Source organism: Heptranchias perlo, chromosome 34 (assembly GCF_035084215.1).
Source record: "Heptranchias perlo isolate sHepPer1 chromosome 34, sHepPer1.hap1, whole genome shotgun sequence".
Taxonomy (NCBI): Eukaryota; Metazoa; Chordata; class Chondrichthyes; order Hexanchiformes; family Hexanchidae; genus Heptranchias; species Heptranchias perlo.
The window spans coordinates 15645800-15670081 of NC_090358.1; the positions used below are offsets into that span (position 1 = coordinate 15645800).

At 40.6% G+C, this 24282-nt stretch overlaps 1 protein-coding gene across 1 annotated transcript in view; it reads left to right on the plus strand.

The window, feature by feature from the left end:
- adam10a (ADAM metallopeptidase domain 10a) overlaps window positions 1-24282 on the plus strand; it is a 127634-nt gene that overhangs the window by 43058 nt on the left and 60294 nt on the right. The window contains exons 3-4 of the mRNA XM_067971500.1: window positions 12855-12973; window positions 20720-20878. Of these exons, the coding sequence (XP_067827601.1) occupies window positions 12855-12973; window positions 20720-20878 (278 nt within the window). The remainder of the gene's footprint in view (window positions 1-12854; window positions 12974-20719; window positions 20879-24282) is intronic.

The following is a 24282-nucleotide window of genomic DNA, read 5'->3' on the forward strand; positions in this document are numbered from 1 at the left end:
GAGATGATTGTCCTCCAACAACCACTACCATCTTCCTTTGTGCTAGGTATGACTCCAGCCACTGGAGAGTTTTCCCCCTGATTCCCACTGACTTCAATTTTACTGGGGTTCCTTGGTGCCTCACTTGGTCAAATGCTGCCTTGATGTCAAGGGCAGTCACACTCACCTCACCTCTGGAATTCAGCTCTTTTGTCCATGTTTGGACCAAGGCTGTAATGAGGGCTGGAGCCGAGTGGTCCTGGCGGCACCCAAACTGAGCATCGGTGAGCAGGTTATTGGTGAGTAAGTGCCGCTTGATAGCACTGTCGACAACACCTTCCATCACTTTGCTGATGATGGAGAGTAGACTGATGGGGTGGTAATTGGCCGGATTGGATTTGTCCTGCTTTTTGTGGACAGGACATACCTGGGCAATTTTCCACATTGTCGGGTATATGCCAGTGTTGTAGATGTACTAGAACAGTTTGGCTAGAGGTGTAGCTAGTTCTGGAGCACAAGTCTTCAGCACTACAGCCGGGATGTTGTCGGGGCCCATAGCCTTTGCTGTATCCAGTGCAGTCAGCCGTTTCTTGATATCACGTGGAGTGAATTGAATTGGCTGAAGACCTGCTTCTGTGATGGTGGGGATATCAGGAGGAGGCCGAGATGGATCATCCACTCGGCACTTCTGGCTGAAGATGGTTGCAAACGCTTCAGCCTTGTCTTTTGCACTCACGTGCTGGACTCCACCATCATTGAGGATGGGGATGTTTGCAGAGCCTCCTCCTCCCGTTAGTTGTTTAATTGTCCACCACCATTCACGACTGGATGTGGCAGGACTGCAGAGCTTTGATCTGATCCGTTGGTTGTGGAATCGCTTAGCTCTGTCTATAGCATGTTGCTTCCGCTGTTTAGTATGTATGTAGTCCTGAGTTGTAGCTTCACCAGGTTGGCACCTCATTTTTAGGTACGCCTGGTGCTGCTCCTGGCATGCTCTTCCACACTCCTCATTGAACCAGGGTTGATCCCCTGGCTTGTTGGTAATGGTCGAGTGAGGAATATGCCGGGCCATGAGGTTACAGATTGTGCTGGAATACAATTCTGCTGCTGCTGATGGCCCACAGCGCCTCATGGATGCCCAGTTTTGAGCTGCTAGATCTGTTCTGAATCTATCCCATTTAGCACGGTGGTAGTGCCACACAACACGTTGAATGGTGTCCTCAATGTGAAGACGGGACTTCATCTCCATGAGGACTGTGCAGTGGTCACTCCTACCAATACTGTCTTGGACAGATGCATTTGCGACAGGTAGATTGGTGAGGACGAGATCAAGTAAGTTTTTCCCTCGTGTTGGTTCGCTCACCACCTGCCGCAGGCCCAGTCTGGCAGCTATGTCCGTCAGGACTCTGCCAGCTCAGTCAGTAATGATGCTACCACGCCACTCTTGGTGATGGACATTGTAGTCTGGGTGGGGGACTTCATTCTGCAGTAGGCATTGCTTCAAGAGGGCAGGCCAGTGAGAGCGCAGCTTGTGGTGCAGGCCCATGAGTGCCCCGGCAGAGTTCGCAACCAGAACACTGCACTCTTCAATTTCGAAGACTTTTATTACAAAAAAATGTTTCATACGATTAGTAAATTTCAAGTGCAAATATTTACGAATAACTACAAGAGCCGCCTGAAAAAGTTAAACTTTACTTCGACAGAGCAACAAATTCTTGCAGGGACTCTGGAAAACCTTAACTGGACCCTGAGAAATATATTTGTGTTGAAGTCTTTTTAGAAATTTGAACAACTATTTACAATGATAAACCTTTTATGAACATTAATCAATTTTGGTAATTGTTGGTAACTTGAGTTAAATTAATGTTAACTTCAGCAAATGTTACAACTTTAGCAAACTTTGACAAATTTAAAAGATTTAACCTCTTTAAATCAAAAAAGTTTTACTTAGCAGCAGTAACATGTCAAAAACAAAGTTGTCATCAACAAGCAGGACATGACAATGATAGTCAGAATCTTCTAGCCAGGCAGCTTTCCCCTTTCTTGACAAAGAAGAAGAGGAGGTAGCAGAGAAGGGAATTAAATTCCCCCTACTCCCTCGAGGTACCCCGCTTGTCCCCGGCACCTGGACAAGCCTTCGGCCTGCTGCTCCCCTACACTGTCACAGTAAATTGGGAACAGAAAGGTGGAGTGTGGCGGAAAGATGCCGGGCTCTTGCATCATGGGACTGCAGTCGGTCCATGCTGATGGACGTATGTTCCTCTACCAGGGCTGCTGCTGCCTAGGAGGGAGGTCCTGAGCTGCCTCGTGCAGGTTGCCGTATACACGTGGCACTGTGCCTGCTGTTGGAAGACTGGACCCTGGACTGGTGCTTCCGCCTAGACAGGTGGCAGCAGCAGGCACTTGGACCGCATCAGCTGCCCTTTCACTATGGTCTTGAGATGCAGCCCCAGTCATCAATCTGATGGCTGACATGATGGCAGCTGTGAGATCCTGCAAGTCCTCAGTTAGAGACGAGAAGCCCAGACTCTCCGTACCCTCCATTCTGTCTCCCGTCGCCTCGAGCAGAAGCCCGAGCTCCATTAAAGTGGAAGCCCTGACTGCTCCCTTAACGTCTCCTACCAGGGGACCTGCTGCGTGTCCCAATGCAGCAGCCACCTGCTGCTGGCACTAATCAAAAAAAACCTAAAGGTTTAGTTGCGACAAGGCCTTACGGATAACGTTGAGTATGAACGGAGAGATCACCTGTTAAACATGGCAACGTACGGGTATAAACTTCTTAAATGGACATTGTTCCTAGTGGTTTTTCTCCTTGCAAATTATAGCATTTGTGGAAATTGAACTTCCAAGGAACAAAATTTTACCTATAGTAAGCAATTTAACAGCTTTATTTCTGACCACTAAGTTGACAGAAATGGTGTATAATTTCTGTACAGTTGTTAATGTGGCATTGCTGTAAATTGATTGTTTATGGCCATAGTTCAAGTAGTTTGTGATACTGTCCCACTATGTACAGTCGAACAGTATTTATCAAAACGCTCGACTACGAATACTGCTGGGAGGAAAAAAAGCGTTGTGATTTCTATATAACATTCCATATAATGTTTGAACCAGAACAAGAATAGACCTCTAATGAGCCTTTGACTGATATGATTTCTAAACAAAATCTTCACTGGTACACATGGCATTCTATGTGTATTTTAATCTTCTTGTGATTTGGCTTAACACATTGAAGCTGTGACTGTACAGGTCATTCCAGTTTAGTGAAGGATGATTCTCTTGAGGCTAATATATGGTAAACCTGATTGGGTCAAATTGGAGTACAAGTGAGTTATTTCTTCGGCTATATACTTTTTTAATTGTGTAAGAATAAGAAACATTCAGCCCATTCAAGTTCATTCCTTCAGTATTCTAACTCACTCAGTTTAGCATTTGAAAGGGTGAAGGCAATTTTTCTAATTTATTTTAAGTTTGCATTTCACTAATTTTAAATATATCATCTGGTCCTACTGGCATGACTTACCTTGGCATAATATTCTGGATTCATCTCAACCGATATAATGTACCGCACTAAAGTCCCTCCTTCCCCAGTAGTCTTCTCCAGATTGTAGAGCTTCAGCATCTCTAACCTTTCTTTCATTGCTCATTCCTATAACACTTGGAATTAATCATTCTTATTCTCTGCACTCTCTCCAATCCATGCGTGTTTCTTTTGTGATGCAGCGATAGTGGTTATACACAATGTTCCAATTGTGACTTAACCAGTACATTATAAATCCTTGGCATAATCTCTGTAGATTTATAATTTGCTGTTCTGGCTATGTATCTGAAAATTGTATTTGCTTTTTTAATTGTTTCTATTCTACAGCTACATTGGATGTGAATCGCCTGCTATTATGGTCAATTTCTAAATCTCACTGTGTTAACTCTGTTTTCCTTTTATTGTGTATTTGTGTCACTCATTTTTCACCTTGGTCTATAATACAGTTGATTACCTTTTTGTTAGGTTGATTTTAGTTGATTTTAGTAATTGGTAATACACCATTGTAAATCCTTGGAGCATTTCAATAGGCGCCTGTAACACTGTCCATTTCTCCTTGCATGCATTGGAGATATTTATAGTAAGCTTATCCACTGATCAGCTCAAAGCATAACTCCCAATGTTAACCTGTATTTGTTATATAACTGCTCCATGTAAGGATGGCTGGCAATATACATATGTATTTTGTATATCACCATTGAGAAACTCTTGAACTTTGTACAGTAGAATACTCATCTGAATTAATGGGAAGTGCTTCTTTGTGATTTTAAATAATTTGAAAAATGGTTACCTACAAAAGCAGTTTTCTCAATAGTCATTTGTTTATTCGGAGTAATATTGAGGATTTCTAGAAACTGCAGATTGTCGTAAAAACCCACTGGTTCACTAATGTCCTTCAGGGAAAGGACCCTGCACCCCCCCCCCCTCAACGACCTGGTCTGGCCTACATGTAACTCCAATCCCATACTACATGCTTGACTCTTAATGCCCTCAGGTTAAGTAGGGATGGGCAATAAACACAGTGTTGCCCACATCCTGACATTTAAAAAAAAAATGATATAAACTTTATATAATCAGGATATTAGATGTTCTGTTTCTTTAGTTCCAACTTTTAGCATCATGAAGAAACAGTGAACACAACTGGAACTCTTGGATTAACTGGGGATGGGCAATAAAAAGCACTGTTCTGGGGGTGCCTTGGGAGTGGTGGGACATGAGTTTGACTCACTCAATCCAACCATACCAAATTTCTGTTTGAGGTAGAACAGGACACCTTCCCACAGGGAAGAGAAAAACTAATGGGCTTAAATACTCTCCACTGTTACAGGTTTTCTTCACTGATCCTTTTGTAATTTTAGGGTTGAAGGTGAAGAGAAACCTGAATTTTATTTTATTACTGCATATGTTTATCTAGAGTTGTTTGTCTTTTGGTTAATTGTTGGCTAAAATGATTGTAGCATGGTACGGTTTAATTCATTATTATCTTTATACTATGGGTGGTAAGCATGTTTGGGGAGGAAGGGAGACAGTGCTAGTGATGCCTGTCCAGTTAATCCATGTCTGTTGAAGATGTTAAGCAAGAACCTTGTAATTTCTACTTCCCTGCACCCTATATACAGCATAATTACAATGCCATTTTCAGTTCACTTGTAACAACATTGATCACATCCTGTTGTTGTCATGACACCAAAGAGACAGTGCACCCATGTCTCTGGACCAGGATAGTTTTGACTTGTGACCTTGAATAATTCTTCTGTTTTACTGCCAGAAGGGAAAGGGTGAAACAAAAGGAAATAACATGATTCAAGATGAGAAATATCTAAATCATAGAAACTTTAATAAATATCGACTGACTTTAATATCAAGGGAACCTAACCAGTGACAATTTTAACTATTTTGGAAAAAACAAGCTGAAATGTACCTTTTTGCTGTTATTGGTTCGTTCGTTCGTTCGTCCGTCGTTCCCCCCCCCCCCCCCCCCCCCACTCAACCCATCCATCTATCCAGCTTCCCAACCCCCTGCCCAACAGGTTAGTATATAACTGTATTGTTGATGTTGGACTGGACCAGATGGATTAAAGTCACACATTCACTCTTGGTCTGCACTTTTTTAACTGATGTCAGTCGGTGTGGTGTAACTGTGGAGTTATTACAATTGTCTCCTTTTTCTGGGCTGGGGAGGGGAAGGAAGTGGCTAGGGTTTCCACTTGTGATCGCTGTTTTGTAACCATTGCTACACCAACGTGGATGGATGTTGGGTGAGGACAGGATCAGTGTTGGCTGTGAAGCCCCTCAAAGAGGAATAGCTTGCTGACATTTACTATCTGCGATTGATGAATGCCCACGTGGATGTCTCCTGGTACCAGCCATGCAGCACCGTAAGCCACTGTCTTGAGGAAGGAATTGGATGAGGGAATAAAAATCATTTGCTGTGCTCCACCGTAAGATTTCATCCAATGAAATCTACCCACCAATTCCACCCCCCTCCCTAGCCACCGTCTGAGGCTGAACCAAACTGTTCGCAACCTCGGCATCCTATTTGACCCTTAGCTGTGCTTCCGACCCCATAATCCTCTCCATCACCAAGACCACCTGCTTTTACCTCTGTAATATCACCTGTCTTCACCCCTGCCTAAGTACATCTGCTGCTGAAACCCTCATCCAACCTTTTGTTACCTCAACTCAACTATCCCAATGCGCTCCTGGCCAGCCTCCCATCTTCCACCCTCCATTCGATTTTAAGCTTGTCTTACTTGAAGCTTCTTGAATTTTGCCCATGGCCCTGCATGTTCAAGGCCCATCCCTTAATCCTTTTTCCCGAATTAAAACAGTAATTCTGTGACTCTGCCACACGTTGTCCCAGAATTTGCTGCCAAAATAACAGTGAGGCCAACGGTACTCAGTTATTTATGCACAAATCGCACAGCAACTTTGAGCAAGGGCAGATGCGCAGTTAAACGTGAAAATCCAGAAGTTGCTGTCCGAGATGCGCTGCTCGGCCATTAGCTTCGCGAGAACGGCATCTCGCTGTCTGACTCACCATTCAAATGCATTGAACGTGTGAAGTTCCAGTACTTGTATGGTAGATATGAACTAGACTCGCCACAGAAAGTTACGGCTTGTCCATTTCAATGGTGCCTGAGGTTTTCACACAGCATACTGATCCTGTGCTGACAGAAACCAATAACCATTACTGTTCCTCCCTCCACGTTCCAAAATTCTTCAGCAATATTTACATTTTAACATTAGACAAGGGTCAGAAAGGCTGTGGTGAATTGTAAACTTGCTCTAACAACTTTCCTGAACCTGTGGCAAAGGAACAAAGAAAATAGCCAAATTACAATACCACCAGTAGCCTAGACTCTAACAGCAACTTTTTAAACTGTGTCTTTGGTCATGGGTCCAAATCTACTGTTTTATTAAAAAGACATAACATTCAGGTATTTTATTAGAATCTGGCCATTTGCTTTGAGTTTTATTCAGTGCTGACAGGAGGATTTCATTAAAGCAATAGTAATGAATTTTTTGTACTGTATGCAGTAAAACTGTGGCATACCACAAAAGCTGTAATAGGTATGAATTCTCCTTCTGGGATTTTGAGCTGTGGAACATTTGGATGAAGTATTGGTGGTTATGGGTCTGTCACACATGCTGGTAATGGTCAGAGCAATTTGAGACTGTGAAATGACAACAAGTACATTAGCACCTGAATCCATGTTGCCTTAAGCCTGTTATTTTTTTCCCCTGTAATTTATTGGTACTGTGAAGCTAAATAAGCTTTGTGACAAGGTTCCTTTATTTTTGATATGAATTTTAAGAGGCTGTAACCGGCGTCGATGGAATAAGATTAGGAACTGACCGTTTCAAAATACTTGACAAATAATTACTCTGAACAGTGAGCCTCTGACTGAGTAACCAGTTTGTTTTAATATGATTTTTAAAATTTCCCAATTCTCAAGAGCTGAATCTTAATTAAGTTTTAACACCATTGGATGTCTGCAGTGGGAAGGTGCTTTTTGCCAATGAACATATCCAAATTATGGTTACTCAGACATCTGACTAGTTGAAACTTCGACTGCATTACCTAATCATTTCTGACATGAATTTGCATGATTAATGAAAGATAAAGGCACTAACAGTTTGTACAGATATTAATAACAAAATGATAGATTGAGCATAAAAACTTGGAACCTAGAATGACTTAACCCAATTACTAGAATAATGCATCAATGACCGCAAAACAAGATGCTTCAACTGCTTCATAAGTAGTTCAGAGCCTACCTTTCAGTACTTTTTATTGATGGAACTGCTGTTTTGTATCTCAGCTTTGTTTTTTCTGTACCATGCGTATTTTTTAATATTATAAATGTTAACCAATGATTTTGTTGGGAAACTGGCTTGGAGCAATTACTGAGTGTGACTCTGTGCAAGAGCTAAATTAGTGTATTCTTGGAACTATGGTGAGTTTTACTGACTATTCCTAGTTAAAAGACTATCCTCATGATGCTCAACTCCATCACTAACAATTCAGAAATTCCTTCGATTCAGCTTTTACTGAGCAAATGCTCAGTAAAAGCTCGAAACAGTGATTTGGAAGACGCTTCAGTGGGAAGTATGGAAGGAATGTTCAAGGTATGATAGATTGAACAAAGTAGCCTGATGGTAAGGATGTAATGTCTTGCAGCACAGGAGCAGAATGAGGTGACGTGGCTGAATTCCTTTGTCACGGTTGGTGCCTCAATCTAGGGTTGGTTTAAGGGAGACTTTTCCAAAGAAAGAACTTGACTTTATAGCGTGCCTTTTGCTTATTCAAGATATCCCAATCTGCTGCCCAGCCCATAAGTTACTTTTGCAGTGTAGCCACTGTTATGTAGACAAACACACAGCGAAGTCCCACAAACAGCAATGAGATAATGACCAGTTAATTTGTGTTGGTGTGTTGTTTGAGAAATAAATGTTGGCTAGGATACCAGGAGAACTCCCCTGCTCTTCCAGTAGTGTTGTGGGATCTTTTACATCCCCTTCAACAGGCAGAAGGGACCTTGGCTTAATGTCTCATCCAAAAAACAAACATTCCCTCGTTACTTCAAGTATTGGCCTAGATTCTGTGTTCAAGTCCTAGACCGGGACTTGAACCCACAGCCTTCTCACTATGGTGCGAGTGCTACCAGTGAGCCAAGCTGACATTTGGAGAAAGGATGTACTATCCTACACCAGAGAGATAGGATGGAGGCTCATGCCTGAAATTCTTTGTTATGGTGGGTGCCTTCGTCATGGATTGCTCTAGAGCAGACTCCCTTTGTGCTGCAAGATAAATCACCAACAGTTATTCAGTGGATGGTTACTAAGTAGCATTGCCAGGGGTCTGGAGATGGATATGCAGTGGTCAGGAGGAAGAAAGAGATGAAAAGAACCAAAAGAGGGTGAGAACATTAAAATAGATGAGCAATTTGTAAAAATTAATCTAGTTGAGTTTATTGCAAAATGCAACTCTCCCCACAACAAACATGTGGCTAAAACATCCATGGGACATATCAGGCAGAACAAATGATGTTCTGCCTTTGCCTGGAACTGAAGAAATATCAAGCAGTCTGGGGTCCTTCTTATTGGCTCACTCAGCACTAACTGCACCGCACACCCCCCACCCCCCTGCACCAGCGCAGCAGCCCACCCACTGACTGTGAAGGGCCATGAAGCAACTAAGACAACCACTAGTATGCAGTACATTCACCACCCAGTGCCCATGTCTTCAGCCTTAACAAATCCCAGAAACCAGGACCAAAGAAGCTGCCTCAACCCCTTGGTCCAGGTTGATCCCAGCACAAATAAAATCACAGCAAGATACCCTGCTTGCAACAATGGATTCCTGGAAACACCGTGCAATCAAAAAGTACAATAGCTTTTAAAAAAATATGTGTGAGTACATTTCTGAGGAATTAATATAAAAAATAAACTTTCTTTAAGAAGGATTTTTATACTGAACCACTGATGGTGGTAAAAGACATTCTAAAATAACATGCTTACAGTCTAGCAAAAAGTTTTCACATTTGAAATGTGATTCTCATTAGGAACCCAATTTGTTCATGTAACTGAACCATATGTTGGTCAAGAAAGATTGAAGGAAAATGCTCACATCAGCAGCCATTTAACAGTGGAATATTCCACGTGTTTTGGACAGGACACAAAAAAGTAACCCAAACCTCCTGTGAAAGTTTTTTTTCTTTGTTACAATTGTGAAATATAGCCACTCAAATGCTTTGCATGTTGATTCCCTTGTTAGAACAGAAACTATCTAACCTGTTCTGCATCTGTGATCAGTTGCTATCTGTAATTAATGATTTTTGGAATCTGAATTTCAGGGATTAGACTTGCTGCAATAGGCAAATTTGTTTGTTTCCAAATTAAAAAGCCTTTCCAAAAATGATATCAATTAGATGCAAGTTATCTGTTGTAAATTTCCATGTACATCACTTTTTTTATACAGTGCTTCTCAGTCTGAAACACTTCACAGGTAGACAGGCGATTATAGGACCGGAAAAGGAGGCACCATTGAAGAGATGAGTTTTTAGGATGTTTTTGAAGGCAGGGAGAGGAGTTGCAAGACAAAGTAATTTGGGGAGAGAATTCAAGAAGGTAAGTAGCTAAAGGATAGAGGAGCTGAGGGAGCAGAAAATGAGCAGGAATCCAGAGTTGAAGGAGCGGATGGGTAGAGATGTATAGCAGGCTCGGATAGGAAGAAGCAAGGCCATGGAAGGACATAAATCATGCCTATATGCTGACTGAGCTTGGAAAAACCTAAACCTTTCCTACAATACAATTCTGCATGGGAAGAGGTGCTTTATTTGCAAGTACTCTCCTTCCACCTGCAACTACACTTTATACCAAGGCTACTTCTATATCATATTGTTGTACATTCTCCCAAATCCGCTATGGAGGGGCTACTCTATATTACTCCTGTTTTAATTATATAAAAACATTAATTGTACTTCACTCATTGTGACGAGCACTCCCTCAGTTCTGAACTGCAGTCTCTGCCTAGGTTAGGAGCTCAAACCCACAATCATCTGATCCTGAGGCAAGAAAGTCACATTTATGACTTTACATTTTTGGCTACAGACCTTCTCCAGTATCACTGAAGAGATTGTATGGGCGAGGAATGTGACAACTGCTTTGCTGGCCTGTACAAGTGGATCGAGAGCTCAGCTATCCTGTGGCTAAAATAGAAAGGGACCAAATGGTGCTTTGGCACCACAGGTAGGAGAGTGTAACCAACTCATGAGATCATGTGCCACTGGAAACATATGTGGTTTATTGTTCAGTTATATCTCTGGTATTTCAGTAAATTGTAATGGTGGGTGTAATTTTCATATGTTTCGTGAACTGTGAGAAACACCTGTAGTATAATTATGGATTCTGTTCACCCATACTTGGGTTGTGACTGCAGACAATATTTTGAACTGCCTGTCACTTGGGTAATGCCCTGATGGTGGCAATTTAAGGTGATCAAAATGTATTGAGGTAGTCGTCTCAGTGTTTGGTTTAACGTTGCATGAAGTGTAAATCCAGTGCTGTGTCTGACATAGTTTACAAAGTGCTTGTGGGTCCTTTGGATCTCCTGGACACCTTTTTTAAAAAATCTATCTTATTTAAATGTTCAGACAGCAGGCATCCTCCCCTTGCTCTCAACATTTGAAATTTCTGAATGTTGTGTATCAACATTCACATTTTCACATCGTTCACCTGACGAAGGAGGAAGCCTCCGAAAGCTTGTGAATTTAAAATAAAATTGCTGGACTATAACTAGGTGTTGTAAAATTGTTTACAATTATCAAAGTATATGCAGAGCTGTTTCCTGGAAACAACCAGGAAGCAGCCAAACATTGTAATCACACTTCTGCCTGTCCCAAATTGCAGTCACTGGTTTGTAGTGTAATTGAACCACAAGAGGTGGAAACCTGGGAGCATACTGTTATTTGTTAAAATGACAGTGAGATTTGCAGGGACTGAGGGAGCTTAAATAACAAGAGTTACAGATGATATTTGATCTTTAATCCTCCTGGCAAAAGATTGTAAGGGTGAAATTCGACTTGGGTGAGGACGTAAAACCAGTGGTATCACACCTGTTGCCCTTTATACGCTCCACCCATTATACTTCTCATCCATTGGAACTGAATATGATTGCAAAATTTTGCTTTTGAGTGAGAAGGGCATAAAGAAGGTAAATACAGGCAATTCGTGCTCTGGAATATTGTATTTGTGTGATGGATATAAAACCTCCATTTTTTTTTTGTAATGCAATTTTTTAAGAAAGTATTCTGAAGCATAAAAAGAAAATCTACACACCAGAATCTGTGGTGCTTTAGTTGTAGGGTGGAAAACTAGTGTTAAAATTTCATTAGCACTGATGTGGACTAAGAACAGTGCAGAACTTAGCTGGACTTTATTCACAATGCCGTTGAGAAGTGCACAATGATTCAGTCTGTATCATGGCTTCTAAGATGTGATAGTTTTAAAGCTATAGTTTGTTTTTGTTACAGCAGTTCAAAATGGTGATTGGTGTTTCAGTGTTGTAGTTTGTAGTTGAAGATTATTTAAACTGAAATGCTTATCTGGCATGATTAATTACGTGAAACCAGGTTGTTTTTAAAAAAAAAAATCAATAGTTTTTATTAATATTCCCCCCCCCTTCAAAAAAAAAGTAAATCCTCTAATGTTTTGGACATTTCCATCCATTTCTGTACCAGATAGACTAACTCTTCTATATTTGTTAAAACCTCTGTACTGTGGTTTCTAAATTAAGTCTTTTACTCCTCAAAGTTGACCTTTCTGGTTAAAATATGAAACAAATTTCAGTAGTTTGTTCAAAATTGAACTGTTTGTTTTGTAGAGAAATTCAACTTGAAGCAGTCTTTCCCCACATGGGTGGTAACAGCGTGTTATTTTGCTGTTTTCATTTTGGCAATCTTCTCCATCACTGATTCCTAGTGTAAATAGTACATTGCTGTAAGTGCTTGATAGCTAAAAATCCTGTGATTGATGAGTATTTTACATCTTGCATATTCCACCTGGGAATGTCTTTACTGGAAAAGCTAACCAGAGTGAAGTCAGCAGACACAAGACTGTTGGCACCAGTATGGAAGGGTGGGGGATGGTTTAAACGAAGTTTTCTGTGGTATGGCAGTAAGGCAGTTGACTTAATTTGTGATTAAAACTTATGAGTTAACACACAAAATGAGGAAGAGTTCACTTTTAATACATAGCAACATTTTGCCATCCTTTATCCCCAGAAATTTTAAGAAGGTTAATTTGCCTCATTTTACTGCTTTCTTATTAGGCATTTCAACCTGAGAATGAAGCGAGACACCTCCATATTCACAGATGATTTTAAAGTGGAAGTGTCAGGTGAAGAGCTGAATTATGATGCCTCCCACATCTACACTGGTGAAATCTATGGTAAGGTTGTTAATTGTGAGCTGGCTTAAATGTATATGCGTTATGTGCACTGCCAAGAATATATGCAGATAAAACTGTGTTCAGGATGTAATATATGGCCGGAATTTTTTTCAACTTTAATATCTCTTGCTAGAAGATGAGTAATGATTTGTCACAACTGTTAAAAGGCAAATTGACGAATAATATGAAAGCAAAAATTAATGACCTATATTGCAACCATGTGTATAATTCAAAAACTACTTTAAAATCTTTTCTATGGAAAATGTATGCAGTTTTGTGGTGAAATATATTTACCTTGTGTAACTGTCAATATTATGCAGACCAGATGATTTTAACTCTGTTCCAGATTTTACTTTTCAAAAGTTAGACCCAGACATTAATGCACTTTTTTTTAAGAGCAACTTTTCCAGCCCCTCTACCGTTTACCACAATTAAACACATTTTAAATACCACAGTTTTCATTGCTGAATAGAAATTAATTTAAAATAAGAAGAAATCTGAACTGCTTCCTTGTATAAAAATAATTGTTACCTAATGGCTCAACTAGTGAAGAGCGAATAGTTGGGAAGGTCCCACATTCAATTCCCAGTTTGTACTAAGTTAGCTGATTTCAGCTGGAAAAATGAAAACATTCTGAAGGGCTAAATCTGCCAGGATTACAGCTCCCAATTGCAGTCTAGTGACCCCCCATTGGAATATGCATATGTGCGCATCAGGTGAAGACTGGATAGAGATTGTCTTCATGCAACCACAGTTGAATAGCCTGCCAATGCACGTTGTCTGAATAGTAGTGCATTTGGATAGTGCCTTATGTCATCATCAAAACAGCACAAAGTAATGTCACTGTTAAGTTAGCAAATGTGACACCTGTTTTTCAGCGTCAATATTTCGCAAACAGCTAAGAGATGCATAACCAATTAATCTATATTTTTGTGATATTTGACTTGTTGAGGAAATGTTGCCCACTTGGACAGATCCTCAGTTTACTATCTCATGTGAAGGATAATGCCTCTGATAATGCAGCACTTCATTAGTACTGCACTGAAGTGTCAGCCTAATTGATGTGCACAAGTTCTGGTGTAGGGCTTGAACGCAAAACTTTCTGACTGAGACGAAAGTGTTGCTAACTGAGCTAAGTTAGCACAAAGTTAGTCTCACATTAAGAATGGCAACTTGGGTGAAGTACTGGATAGCAACCAAGACATGGAATTGGATTTAGTAAGACTACCTTTAAAAGAAGGAGGGAAGAAAATTGGCAGGAAAAGAAGTGGTGGGAGGGGACACCAACTGCTCTGATGATTGAGGGAATGATGACCATACTGCTGACTCAAAGGAAACCTGTATGGAGCAACAACATATGGGTGTAACAAAATCACTTGCAACACTTCGGTCACAGGATGTAAGTTGCATAACTGGACTCTTGTAAAAGAAAAAATTGTTGCACAGCTGTGATGAACTTTACTTACAGATGTCTTTTGAAATATTCCCAATCGAGCAGATGGTGACCAGATGTGGGGCAAGATTAAAAAAGTGATGAATAATGACACTAACAACTGCCATACAATACTTTACAATCATTTAAATCTTACCTTTTCAACTAATAATCCAAATTAAAATGGTGAACAGAGGTTTGTGACCACTGCCCCCCAAGTTCCTCGTGTGAAGAGTTTCTGGTCTTGCCTTTTGCCCTGTAAGTGGCATAGCTAAGAAATTTGGCTGACTACTCAACCTGGGTTGGTTACTTCCAGTTACTGACTCAATCCTCATAGGTTACCTGTCTGCCATCTCAGGAGAATTATCTGTCTATATGTTACACAGGGAAATCAAACTGGGCAAGAGAATTCCAAAAAAATGAAGTGCTCACAGATAAGTATACACTATATACTGCATAATGTCAATATTCCTGTTTTATTTTAAATACAGAAAGATTGGGATTTTAATTGTCTCATGTCATTTTAAAGGGGGCTCGTGTCAACAGTTTGCTCTGGCTGATGAACTGTCATCCTGTTGGAAGGCTAGACTTTTTTTAAAACTTTAATTGTGACAAAAATGAAGTTTTTTTTGTCTAATTTTGGTTTGGTGGCTGTCTCTTCAACTTTAGTCACAATACACAGAGGGCCAGCTAAGGCAGAATTTTGTACCCAGTCTATCCTGATTCATTGTTGCAAGTTTTATCAGTTAAAGGCCTGAGAGGAATAATTCAGACTTAAAAGAATGGTGTGATTTGGCTCAGTATTATACAGTTTTCAGCACTGCATTATAGGAAGGATTTTTTAAAGAAGGAAACGGTGCAGTGTAGGTTCATTTGGATGTAATTTTAAATATTCATTCTTGGGATGTGGGCGGCACTGGCGAGGCCAGCATTTATTGCCCATCCCTAGTTGTTCTTGAGAAGGTGATAGTGAGCTGCCTTCTTGAACCGCTGCAGTCCATGTGGTGAAGGTACTCGCACAGTGCTATAAGGTAGGGAGTTCCAGGATTTTGACCCATCGACGATGAAGGCACGGTGATCTATCTCCGAGTCGGGATGGTGTGTGACTTGGAGGTGATGGTGTTCCCATGCACCTGCTGCCCATGTCCTTCTAGGTGGTGGAGGTTGCGGTTTGGGATGTGGTATCGAAGATGCCTTGGCAAGTTGCTGCAGTGCATCCGATAGATACTAACTACTGCAGCTACAGTGCAAAGATGAACAGTTACGAAGACGTTATGAAGAGAGACTTGAGAAGTTGTGTTTTTTCCCACTAGAACCAAAAAAGTTAAAGGATGACCTGATTAGAGGCCTTCAAGATTATGAAGAGGTCTGATAGTTATAACTTGTTTCCAGTGGGCAGTGTTATGGTAACATGAGGGCACAAATTTAAGATGATCACAAAAAAAGTTCAAGGTTTAAAAAAAAATTCTTTACATCGAGCGTAGTTAGAACTTGGAATTCTATGCTAAACAGAGTGCAGTAGTTCTTTTTTAAAAAAAATAATGGGATAGTTGTGAAAAAGAATATTATTAAAAGGCAACAGGAGCAAACATGAGATTTGATGAGATTACATAGGGTGGCACTTGAAGAAAAAAACAGCAACTGCCTTATTTGTGTTGTGCTTGTATCAGTAAGTACAACTTCCTTTTGGACTAGTAAACAAAAACACGACCAACAAATGGTCTGAGGACTGTAATGAGTTATCTGTCCACAGGTCAGCCATTGGGCTGAATTGGCCTCAGCATCCCTGGCCCTAGGAGAAGGGGAGGTGGGGGGGGTGGTGGTGGAGAAGAAACAGCCAGAGAAGGCTGCCACAGCCCATGGAACTGTAATCCAGCAAAAGTCAGAATAAGAGGGGAGTTGAGAAGGGGGAAAATTGATCGAAGTGGTTGTTTTATGGGGGTCTAGTGAGCCTTGATTGTAAGATATTGAAACAAGTATTAAAAATGTCACTTTAATGGTAACAATGTGCTGATAGTGTCAAAGAATGACTGGCCTCTTGAGTGAGTGCACTTCTGAAGAAGTATTTCCTCATCATGTCATTATGTGCATTAACTTGTGAACTATTCCCTGTGAAGTATTATGAGTTCCTAAATTATTCATGTTTTGTTCCATATTGTACAATAAGTGTTCCCATTAGCTACTTGTTGTTCACAAAGTTTCCAGGCATTATTTCAAAACAGTAAGATGATTACAAGTTTTAATACAGTACTCTGAAAAACATCAATCTGAAATGGGTGCAGGTTTAAAGGTAACTGGGGAAAATGTATAAACTTTAATCACTAGTAGATCTCGTCTCTTATCACAGGAGCTAAAATTTCAGAGATCGTTATTTAAACTCTTGCCTACTGCAAAAGTCACATTGCTGCTGAAGATCAATAGACAATTTGTTGTGATGTGAATTTTAAAATGTTACAGTTTCAATGTCATAAACAATTGTTCATCAGAAACTGAGCTAATTTTTGAAAAATGGTGAACATAAGAAATAGGAGCAGGAGTAGCCCCTCGAGCCTGCTCTGCCATTCAATAAGATCAAGTCTGATCTTTGACCTCAACTCCACTTTCCCGCCTGATCCCCATATCCTTTGATTCCCCTAGAGTCCAAAAATCTATCGATCTCAGTCTTGAATATACTCGACGGCTGAGCATCCACAGCCCTTTGAGGTAGAGAATTCTAAAGATTCACAACCCTCTGAGTGAAGAAATTTCTCCTCATCTCAGTCCTAAATGGCTGATTTGATTGTTTGATTGATTTGTGGTTGCTGATTCTTAGTAGCTTTTCCTATCAGTCTAAAAAAAAATTGAAGTGTTTCTTAATTGGTTTGCATATCTAACTCAGCTCCCTTTTCTTCTCTGGGTTCACCTCCTGTCCTCCCTAAACCTCTCCCTCCATGTAAACTCCTACCTATAGTCACAGCCACCCCCTCAACCTTGCCATCTGCCGGTGTTCTCTACTCACATGGTCTCGATCACTGACAAGGCCACCTCCAAAAACTCCGTAGAACCCCTTATCAGTCAGGTCCTTTAACCCCTTCCAACTCCACTGCCTTCTGAATCAACCCCTTGAATATTAAAAACTCTCCCCTAAGTCACTTACAAATACGTTCTCAAACATCTAGCCTTTGGCCTTCCATTCACCACAATACTTCTAATCGCTCAACTGCTCTCTTACCTCTTTGATGCCTTTGTCCCCAGCAAAACCTTTACTGTCTCCCATCCCAGTCGTTCCCCCTGATATGGCCCAGTCTTTGCTCTCTCAAGTCTAATTGGTGCAGACTTGAGGGTATATGATGTACAACTGGCTTAGCTATACATCACAAAATCTGGCTGGACCATATCAAGCGCAATTGGGCCTCGCTCTTCTATCGAAACCATCCAATGCTCCAAGATCATCTGGGAGAACAAAGATAATCGCTGGCTTTTTCTCCACAGCCAACTGTTCCCTTAAACCCCTCACCCATGCTCCCTCCGCCCTCCCCATCTGATAACGTGAGGTGCTCATTGACTTCTTTGTCACCAAATTGAGAGCATCCATTTGGCTGCATCTGCTATTTCTCTCTTCATCCTTGCCTATCAAGACAAACCTCTCCCAGGCACACCCCTGCCCTAGACAAGTCCACATCTCTCTCTGGCATCCCTCCCACCTCTCCCATGCCCTTTCCAAGCTCATCTTGTCCATGAGACCCACCTCCTGCTCCCATGACCATATTCCCACTAAAGTGCTGACCAGCCAACTTCCCTTCATTGTAAATGGTTCCCTCTCCTCAGGTACTGTTCCTTTTTTTTTCTTTTCAAAACTGCCATTGTCATTCCCGCATCAAAAAACCCACCCTCATGTCCTTTTTGTCCTTGTAAATTATCACCCAATCTCCAACCTCCCTTTTCTCTCAAGACCTTGAATGTGATATCACCTCCCAAATCGTTGTCTATCTTTCCTGCATCTCCATGTTTGAATCTCTCCAATCAGGTTTCAACCCTTGCCAAAGCACTGATAAGACCCTAATCAAGATCACATATGACATCCAAAGTGCACAATCCCTCCTCAATCTCTATACAGCCTTTGGCACGGTTGACCTCACCATCCTCCTCCAATATGTCTCCTTCATTGTCTAGTTTGATGCAATTGTCCACAATTGGTTCCATTCTTAAATATCTGATCAGAGCCAGAGCATCTCCAGCAACGGTGTCTCTTCCTGCCCCTGTATTATTACCTCCGCAGTCCTCCACTGATCTATCCATAGTCCCATATCATTCCTCATCTGCATGTTGCCCCTTGATGAAATCATCCGCAGACAAGGTGTCAGCTTCCCATGTACACTCATGACCCCCAGCTCTACCTCCTCATCACCTATCTTGACCCCTCCATTGCCTCTGTTGTCAGACTGTTTGTCTGACATCCAGTCTTGGATGAGCTGCAATTTCTTCCAGATAAACATTGGGAAGACTAAAGCCATCGCCTCCGGCCCCCACCACAAACTCCATATCCTTGGCACTGACTCTATTTCCCTCCCCTGCCGTTGTCTTGGGCTAAACCAGACTATTTGACCCTGAGCTTAACTTCAAACCCCATATCTATCTATCACAAAAAAACAATGACTTTTACCTCCATAATATTGCATCCACCCCTACCTTAGCCTATCTGCAGCTGAAACCCTCATCCGTACCTTACCTCCAGACTCGACAATTCCAATGCTCTCCCAGCCGGCCTCCTATCCTCCATACTCTATACACTTCAGCTCATCCAAGCTCTGCTGCCTGTTTCCTATCCTACACCACTTGCCCAACAACCCTTTCCCCACTATCCTACATTGGCTCCCGGTTCCCCCACGTCTCAACTAAAATTCTGATTCTGGTGTTCAAATCCCTTTGACGCCTTGCCTCTCCCTATCTCTCTAATCTTCTCCAGCCCAACAACTCTCCCTGCTGAACTTTCCGTTCTTCTGGCCTCTTATTTGCCCACCATCGGCAGCTGTACCGTAATGCTTAAGCCCCATGCTTTGGGATCCCCTAAAACCAGCTGCCACTTGACCTCCCTCCCTTTAAGACCATCCTTAAAACCCATCTCTTTGACCAAACTTTTGTTGCTCAGCACCTAGTTTTTGATTTATGTGAAGTGCTTTGGGACATCTTTCTATGTTAAAGGCATGATGTGGAGATGCCGGTGATGGACTGGGGTTAACAATTGTAAACAATTTTACAACACCAAGTTATAGTCCAGCAATTTTATTTGAAATTCACAAGCTTTCGGAGGCTTCCTCCTTCCTCAGGTGAATGCTGTGGAAATGAAATCCTCAAACCCTATGTTAAAGGCGTTATACCAGTGCAAGTTGTTGAGATTTGACTCCATCAGCATGGTTAATCTAATGGTGCTTATTTGGCCCAATTATAATTTTTGTTTTGCTCTCCATACACTTTTGAGATGTGACACTTTGAAGTGCAATGCTTTTGAGGTGTGATGGCAATGATGTGTACTGGGCATTAATTATATAGACTGAGAAAATGTCACAAGCCTGCAGGAGCAGATACCAAAAGCTGTTCACTTGCAGAGAGATGGACAGAAGCCCTGTAAGAGAACTCCCTCCCCCACCCCCCCCCTTTTCCTGAGCTCATTTCTTATGTGATTGTGATGAATGTCCTTAACAACACAACTGTTGAATTACATTGCAACCAGGAGCCTCTCTTGTGCTCTTTTTTAATGGTAATTTCTGTTGTGAGCTTGACACCCCAATTGCCTTGAGTCCAGCTTGCAGCTGTTCACTCTGCAGTTCTTTTCAAAGCTGAAAAGTTTTTTTTCATTAGTAAATGGGCGGGCTTGTGATTTCACTGAGTGACCTCACTTTGTGGATTTAATGAGCCAGACTTCAAGGAGCTGGATTAAGATAGTGAACCAAGAAGATGGAAGCATACCTGATTTAATAACTTTACTAGCTCCTTCAATTATTGAGCTTAATAACTCCTCCCATCCAGCAATGTCATTGGTACACACTGAAACACACTAAGATAGTTTTTGATGCTGTTTAAAGTACTATATCTATCATACTCTGAAACTAAAATGACCAAGTAATTAAAGGCCTTCGCTGATGGAACAACAGCATTGAATTTTCTTCATCAATTTGTCATTTCTTTGTAGTGTAAATGTTAATCCCACTTTAAGAAATTCACTTCAGTACACTTCTGGTAAATTTTCTGTTCTTATACTTTTCCAAAATATATATAAAATAAAAATTGTGAAAACACAATCTAGTCTTAGCAACCTATTTTTTTTCTTCTTTAAGGGGAGAAAGGATCTCTCAGCCATGGATCTATAGTAGATGGACGGTTTGAAGGGTTTGTCCAGACTCATCAGGGTACTTTCTATGTTGAACCAGCAGAGCGACACATTAAAGACAGAAAGCTACCTTTCCACTCTGTGATCTACCATGAAGATGATATTAGTAAGTGTTTTCTCCTTTTATGCATAACAAACTTGTCTGAGGGACAATAATCATCTTTGCTTTTCCAAATGAGCAGGATATTGTGATGACATAAGGAAATGTTTGTACCAACTTATGCAATACATTCTTTAAATTGGCTTAAAGAAAGTGCCGTGAACAATTTTATTTCAAATAATCTATTAAAATTGACATGAATTTCATTTTGCTATGATCGCACATAGTAATTCATTTCTATTGCAAAGCAAGAAATTGAGTTTTTGTACAGATAACTTGCAAACTCAAGATAATATTTAAACAGGATCATTCCTATCCATGCGATTTTTTTTTGGGGAACATGGATTGTAAAGTATTGCAGAACACCATCCTGTCCAATCTCAGCTGTAACCCTGTCACTCGTGATTTTCCGTTTGGGTTAATGCCCATGTAGGTGCCTCTTTCATGTCAATATTTAAATCAGCTCTTAGTGTGCAATGAGTATAAAGGAGCTATTTAAGAGTAGGAAGTATATTTAATGAATATTTTTTCAATGGCTTTTTACTGCTCTTTTAATTACTGTCATTTAGTTTTTGATTACCTTTTTGCCGCATAGAGTCTCTGTAAAGGCACAGAATCAATTGTAACATATTTAGAGCTGTTGCCCCTTACCTTCAAATGGCTGCATCCCCTTAAATTATACCTGCAATCCTTTTTAAATATTTAAAATCAACCTGATCATGGAAGATTCAGTAGACACAATTCCTGCTCCAAATTGTTCCCACTCACTCTGCGGCCATCGTGGAAAATCTGCCCCAACAAGGTGTTTATTCTGAGGGCTTTTTACTTTGAATTCTCTTTTTTTTATTAATAATGTGAAGCATAGACATTAGTTTTCTGTAAGAATCAGCAGTTTTTGGTTACACATTTTTTTCTCTGTACAGGTAGTAATGTCGTCCTCAGCTAGTTTTGTAAATTTAGTGTGATGAGGGCAAAGCCAAAAAGCTGGGTCTTCGAAGGAGGATTTGATTTTTTTTTAAATTCCGTTAAGTCACTAGAAGTTGTTCAAACTAATGTGTCTCGGACTGAATCAGCAGATAACATTCATATGATATCGTCATAGACAAATAGCTGACCATACAGAGCATCAGATTGGTGTAATCATAGCTTTGTGGATGGAACTTGAATGCACACACAATAAGCAGCTTTGTTTATACAGTTGAACTTGCAAAATAACTGGACTAGGGATTCATAGGACTTAAGCCTAGTGATTTGAAGGAGAGTGCTGTATAGTTATTAAGCTTTTGAACAAAATGGCTTCTGATTAATTTGCTTTTTTGTTAATTTTTTTAAATCAATACACCCCAAAGAACACACATGATTTAAATCCTTTCCCAACCCACCTAAATGGGTTGCTTTTTTTAAGCTTTTAGTTCTGAAGAAACATTAACCTATCTTCTTTATTCAGATGTTGGCTGAGCTATTGTGTATCTGCAGCATTCATTTTTATTTGATTTTATATCATATTGTCCTTTCACCCCTCTAAATATTTTATTTCTTCTGTGGGTTTGTCTTGTCTGTTTCCATTATTTGAGATTGGAACCTACAGGAGATTTATAACAGTTCCATGTCTCTTCCATATTTGAATAATTGCTTGAATTCAGGAATTTTTTTTTGAGAAGAGTATTTGTGACTTTTAAAAGTTCATAAGGCGCTGTTGTCAGTGTACTTCTCAGCTCTGAGAAAATGGTGAGATTTTAAAATATTAATATTGGAATCTTGTTAAGGTATGCTTTAGACAGATGGGTCCCTAACATACATGATGGATGAGCGAGGGCAAATGTTGAGATTATTTGCCTTATTTTTGTGGACGCTTTCTGCAGTTTAGGGCAACAACTTTCTCTATTAAAAAAGCTTCATTTGGTTTAAGCCATAAAGGTTTGCCCAGGCGAAGAAAACTCTTTTTATGTCACTGTCTAGTTCTCTGCTATGGATCTGAACGATGTGTATTTCCCTCCAGGGTCAGATTTCTCTGAAATCTGTGATTTAATGTAGAGGGAGTAAACTAGCCGTTGGAGAACAACTGCGTGACTCAGTGTGAGCACCCAGTTCACAAAATGGGGCCAGCCTTTTTTTTCACTGCAGCATTTCATGTCAGCAAAATGATTGGCTCATTCAAGCTACTGCTCAAAATTCTGCTGTCTACAATCCAGCAGGTTCTGAGGATCTCGAAGCGAAGACTTTTTTTAAAAAAAAGTAGAACTTGTATTTATAAACCACCTTATCACATCTTTCTGTATATATACTGCTTTGAGAAGTTTCATTGAGTTACTTTGAAGTGCAGTGACTGTTATATAGGTAAATCCAGCAGCCATTTCGCTTACAGCTTGATCCCACAAACAGCAGTGAGATTTATGTGGCGATCTGGTGGTTAACAAGGTTGCCAGGAGGACAGATCTGAAAATATACTATTCTGCGATTTATTTATTTCCCCCCACCTTGTTCAGATAACTATCTGTTTACTTGTCTGTAAAGAATGAGTACGTTCAAATCTGTATGGGCCTTATTGAAAATAGGTTATGTGTGGCAAAATTATTTTTTTGTGTTACCAGGGTTAAAAGGGTTAAATTATGTGAACAGGTTGCATCAACTAGGCTTGTATTCCCTCGAGTATAGAAGATTAAGTGGTGATGTAATTGAGGTGTTTCAGATGATTATAGGATTTGATAGGGTACATAGAGAAAAAATTATTTTGTCTGGTGGGGAAGTCCAGAACAAGGAGGCATAACCTTTAGAATTAGAGCTTGGCTGTTCAGGGGTCATGTCAGGAAGCACTTCTTCCCACACAGGGTAGTGGACATCTGGAACTCCTTTTCTCTCTTTCTCTCTTCCTCCCCCTCCCCCCCCCCCCCCCCCCAAAAAAAAAAGGCTGTTGAGGCTGGAGGTTAATTGAAAATTTCAAAATTGAGATTGATAGATTTTTGTTAGGTGAGAGGCATTAAGGGATATGGAATCAAGGCAGGTAACTGGGAGTTAAGATACAGATCAGCCATAATCTAATTGAGTGGTGGAACAGGCTCGAGAGGCTGAGTGGCCTACTTGTGTTCCTATGCCCCTGGGATGGTTGTGTGGAAGAACTTAATACAGTTTATGAATAAGCAGGAAGTTTAGGATTTTGTTCTCATTTGTAGGATAGGCTTAGTTGAATATTTCACACACCTAGACCCATTACTGAAAGTTTCTGTTTTTATGCCCTATAAATAGAAAGGGGTGCTGTCCAGCCCCCAATTCCATGAATGTTGACAACTACCCCTCCCTGTTTGTCCTGTAAAGATTAAGGACTGTAGAGCTGTGGCTTTCTGATCATCATGTGATGGGGGAGAAGCAAAAGTGCAGCAGGAATGTGCACAAATCAGCACTGGATTGCGAAG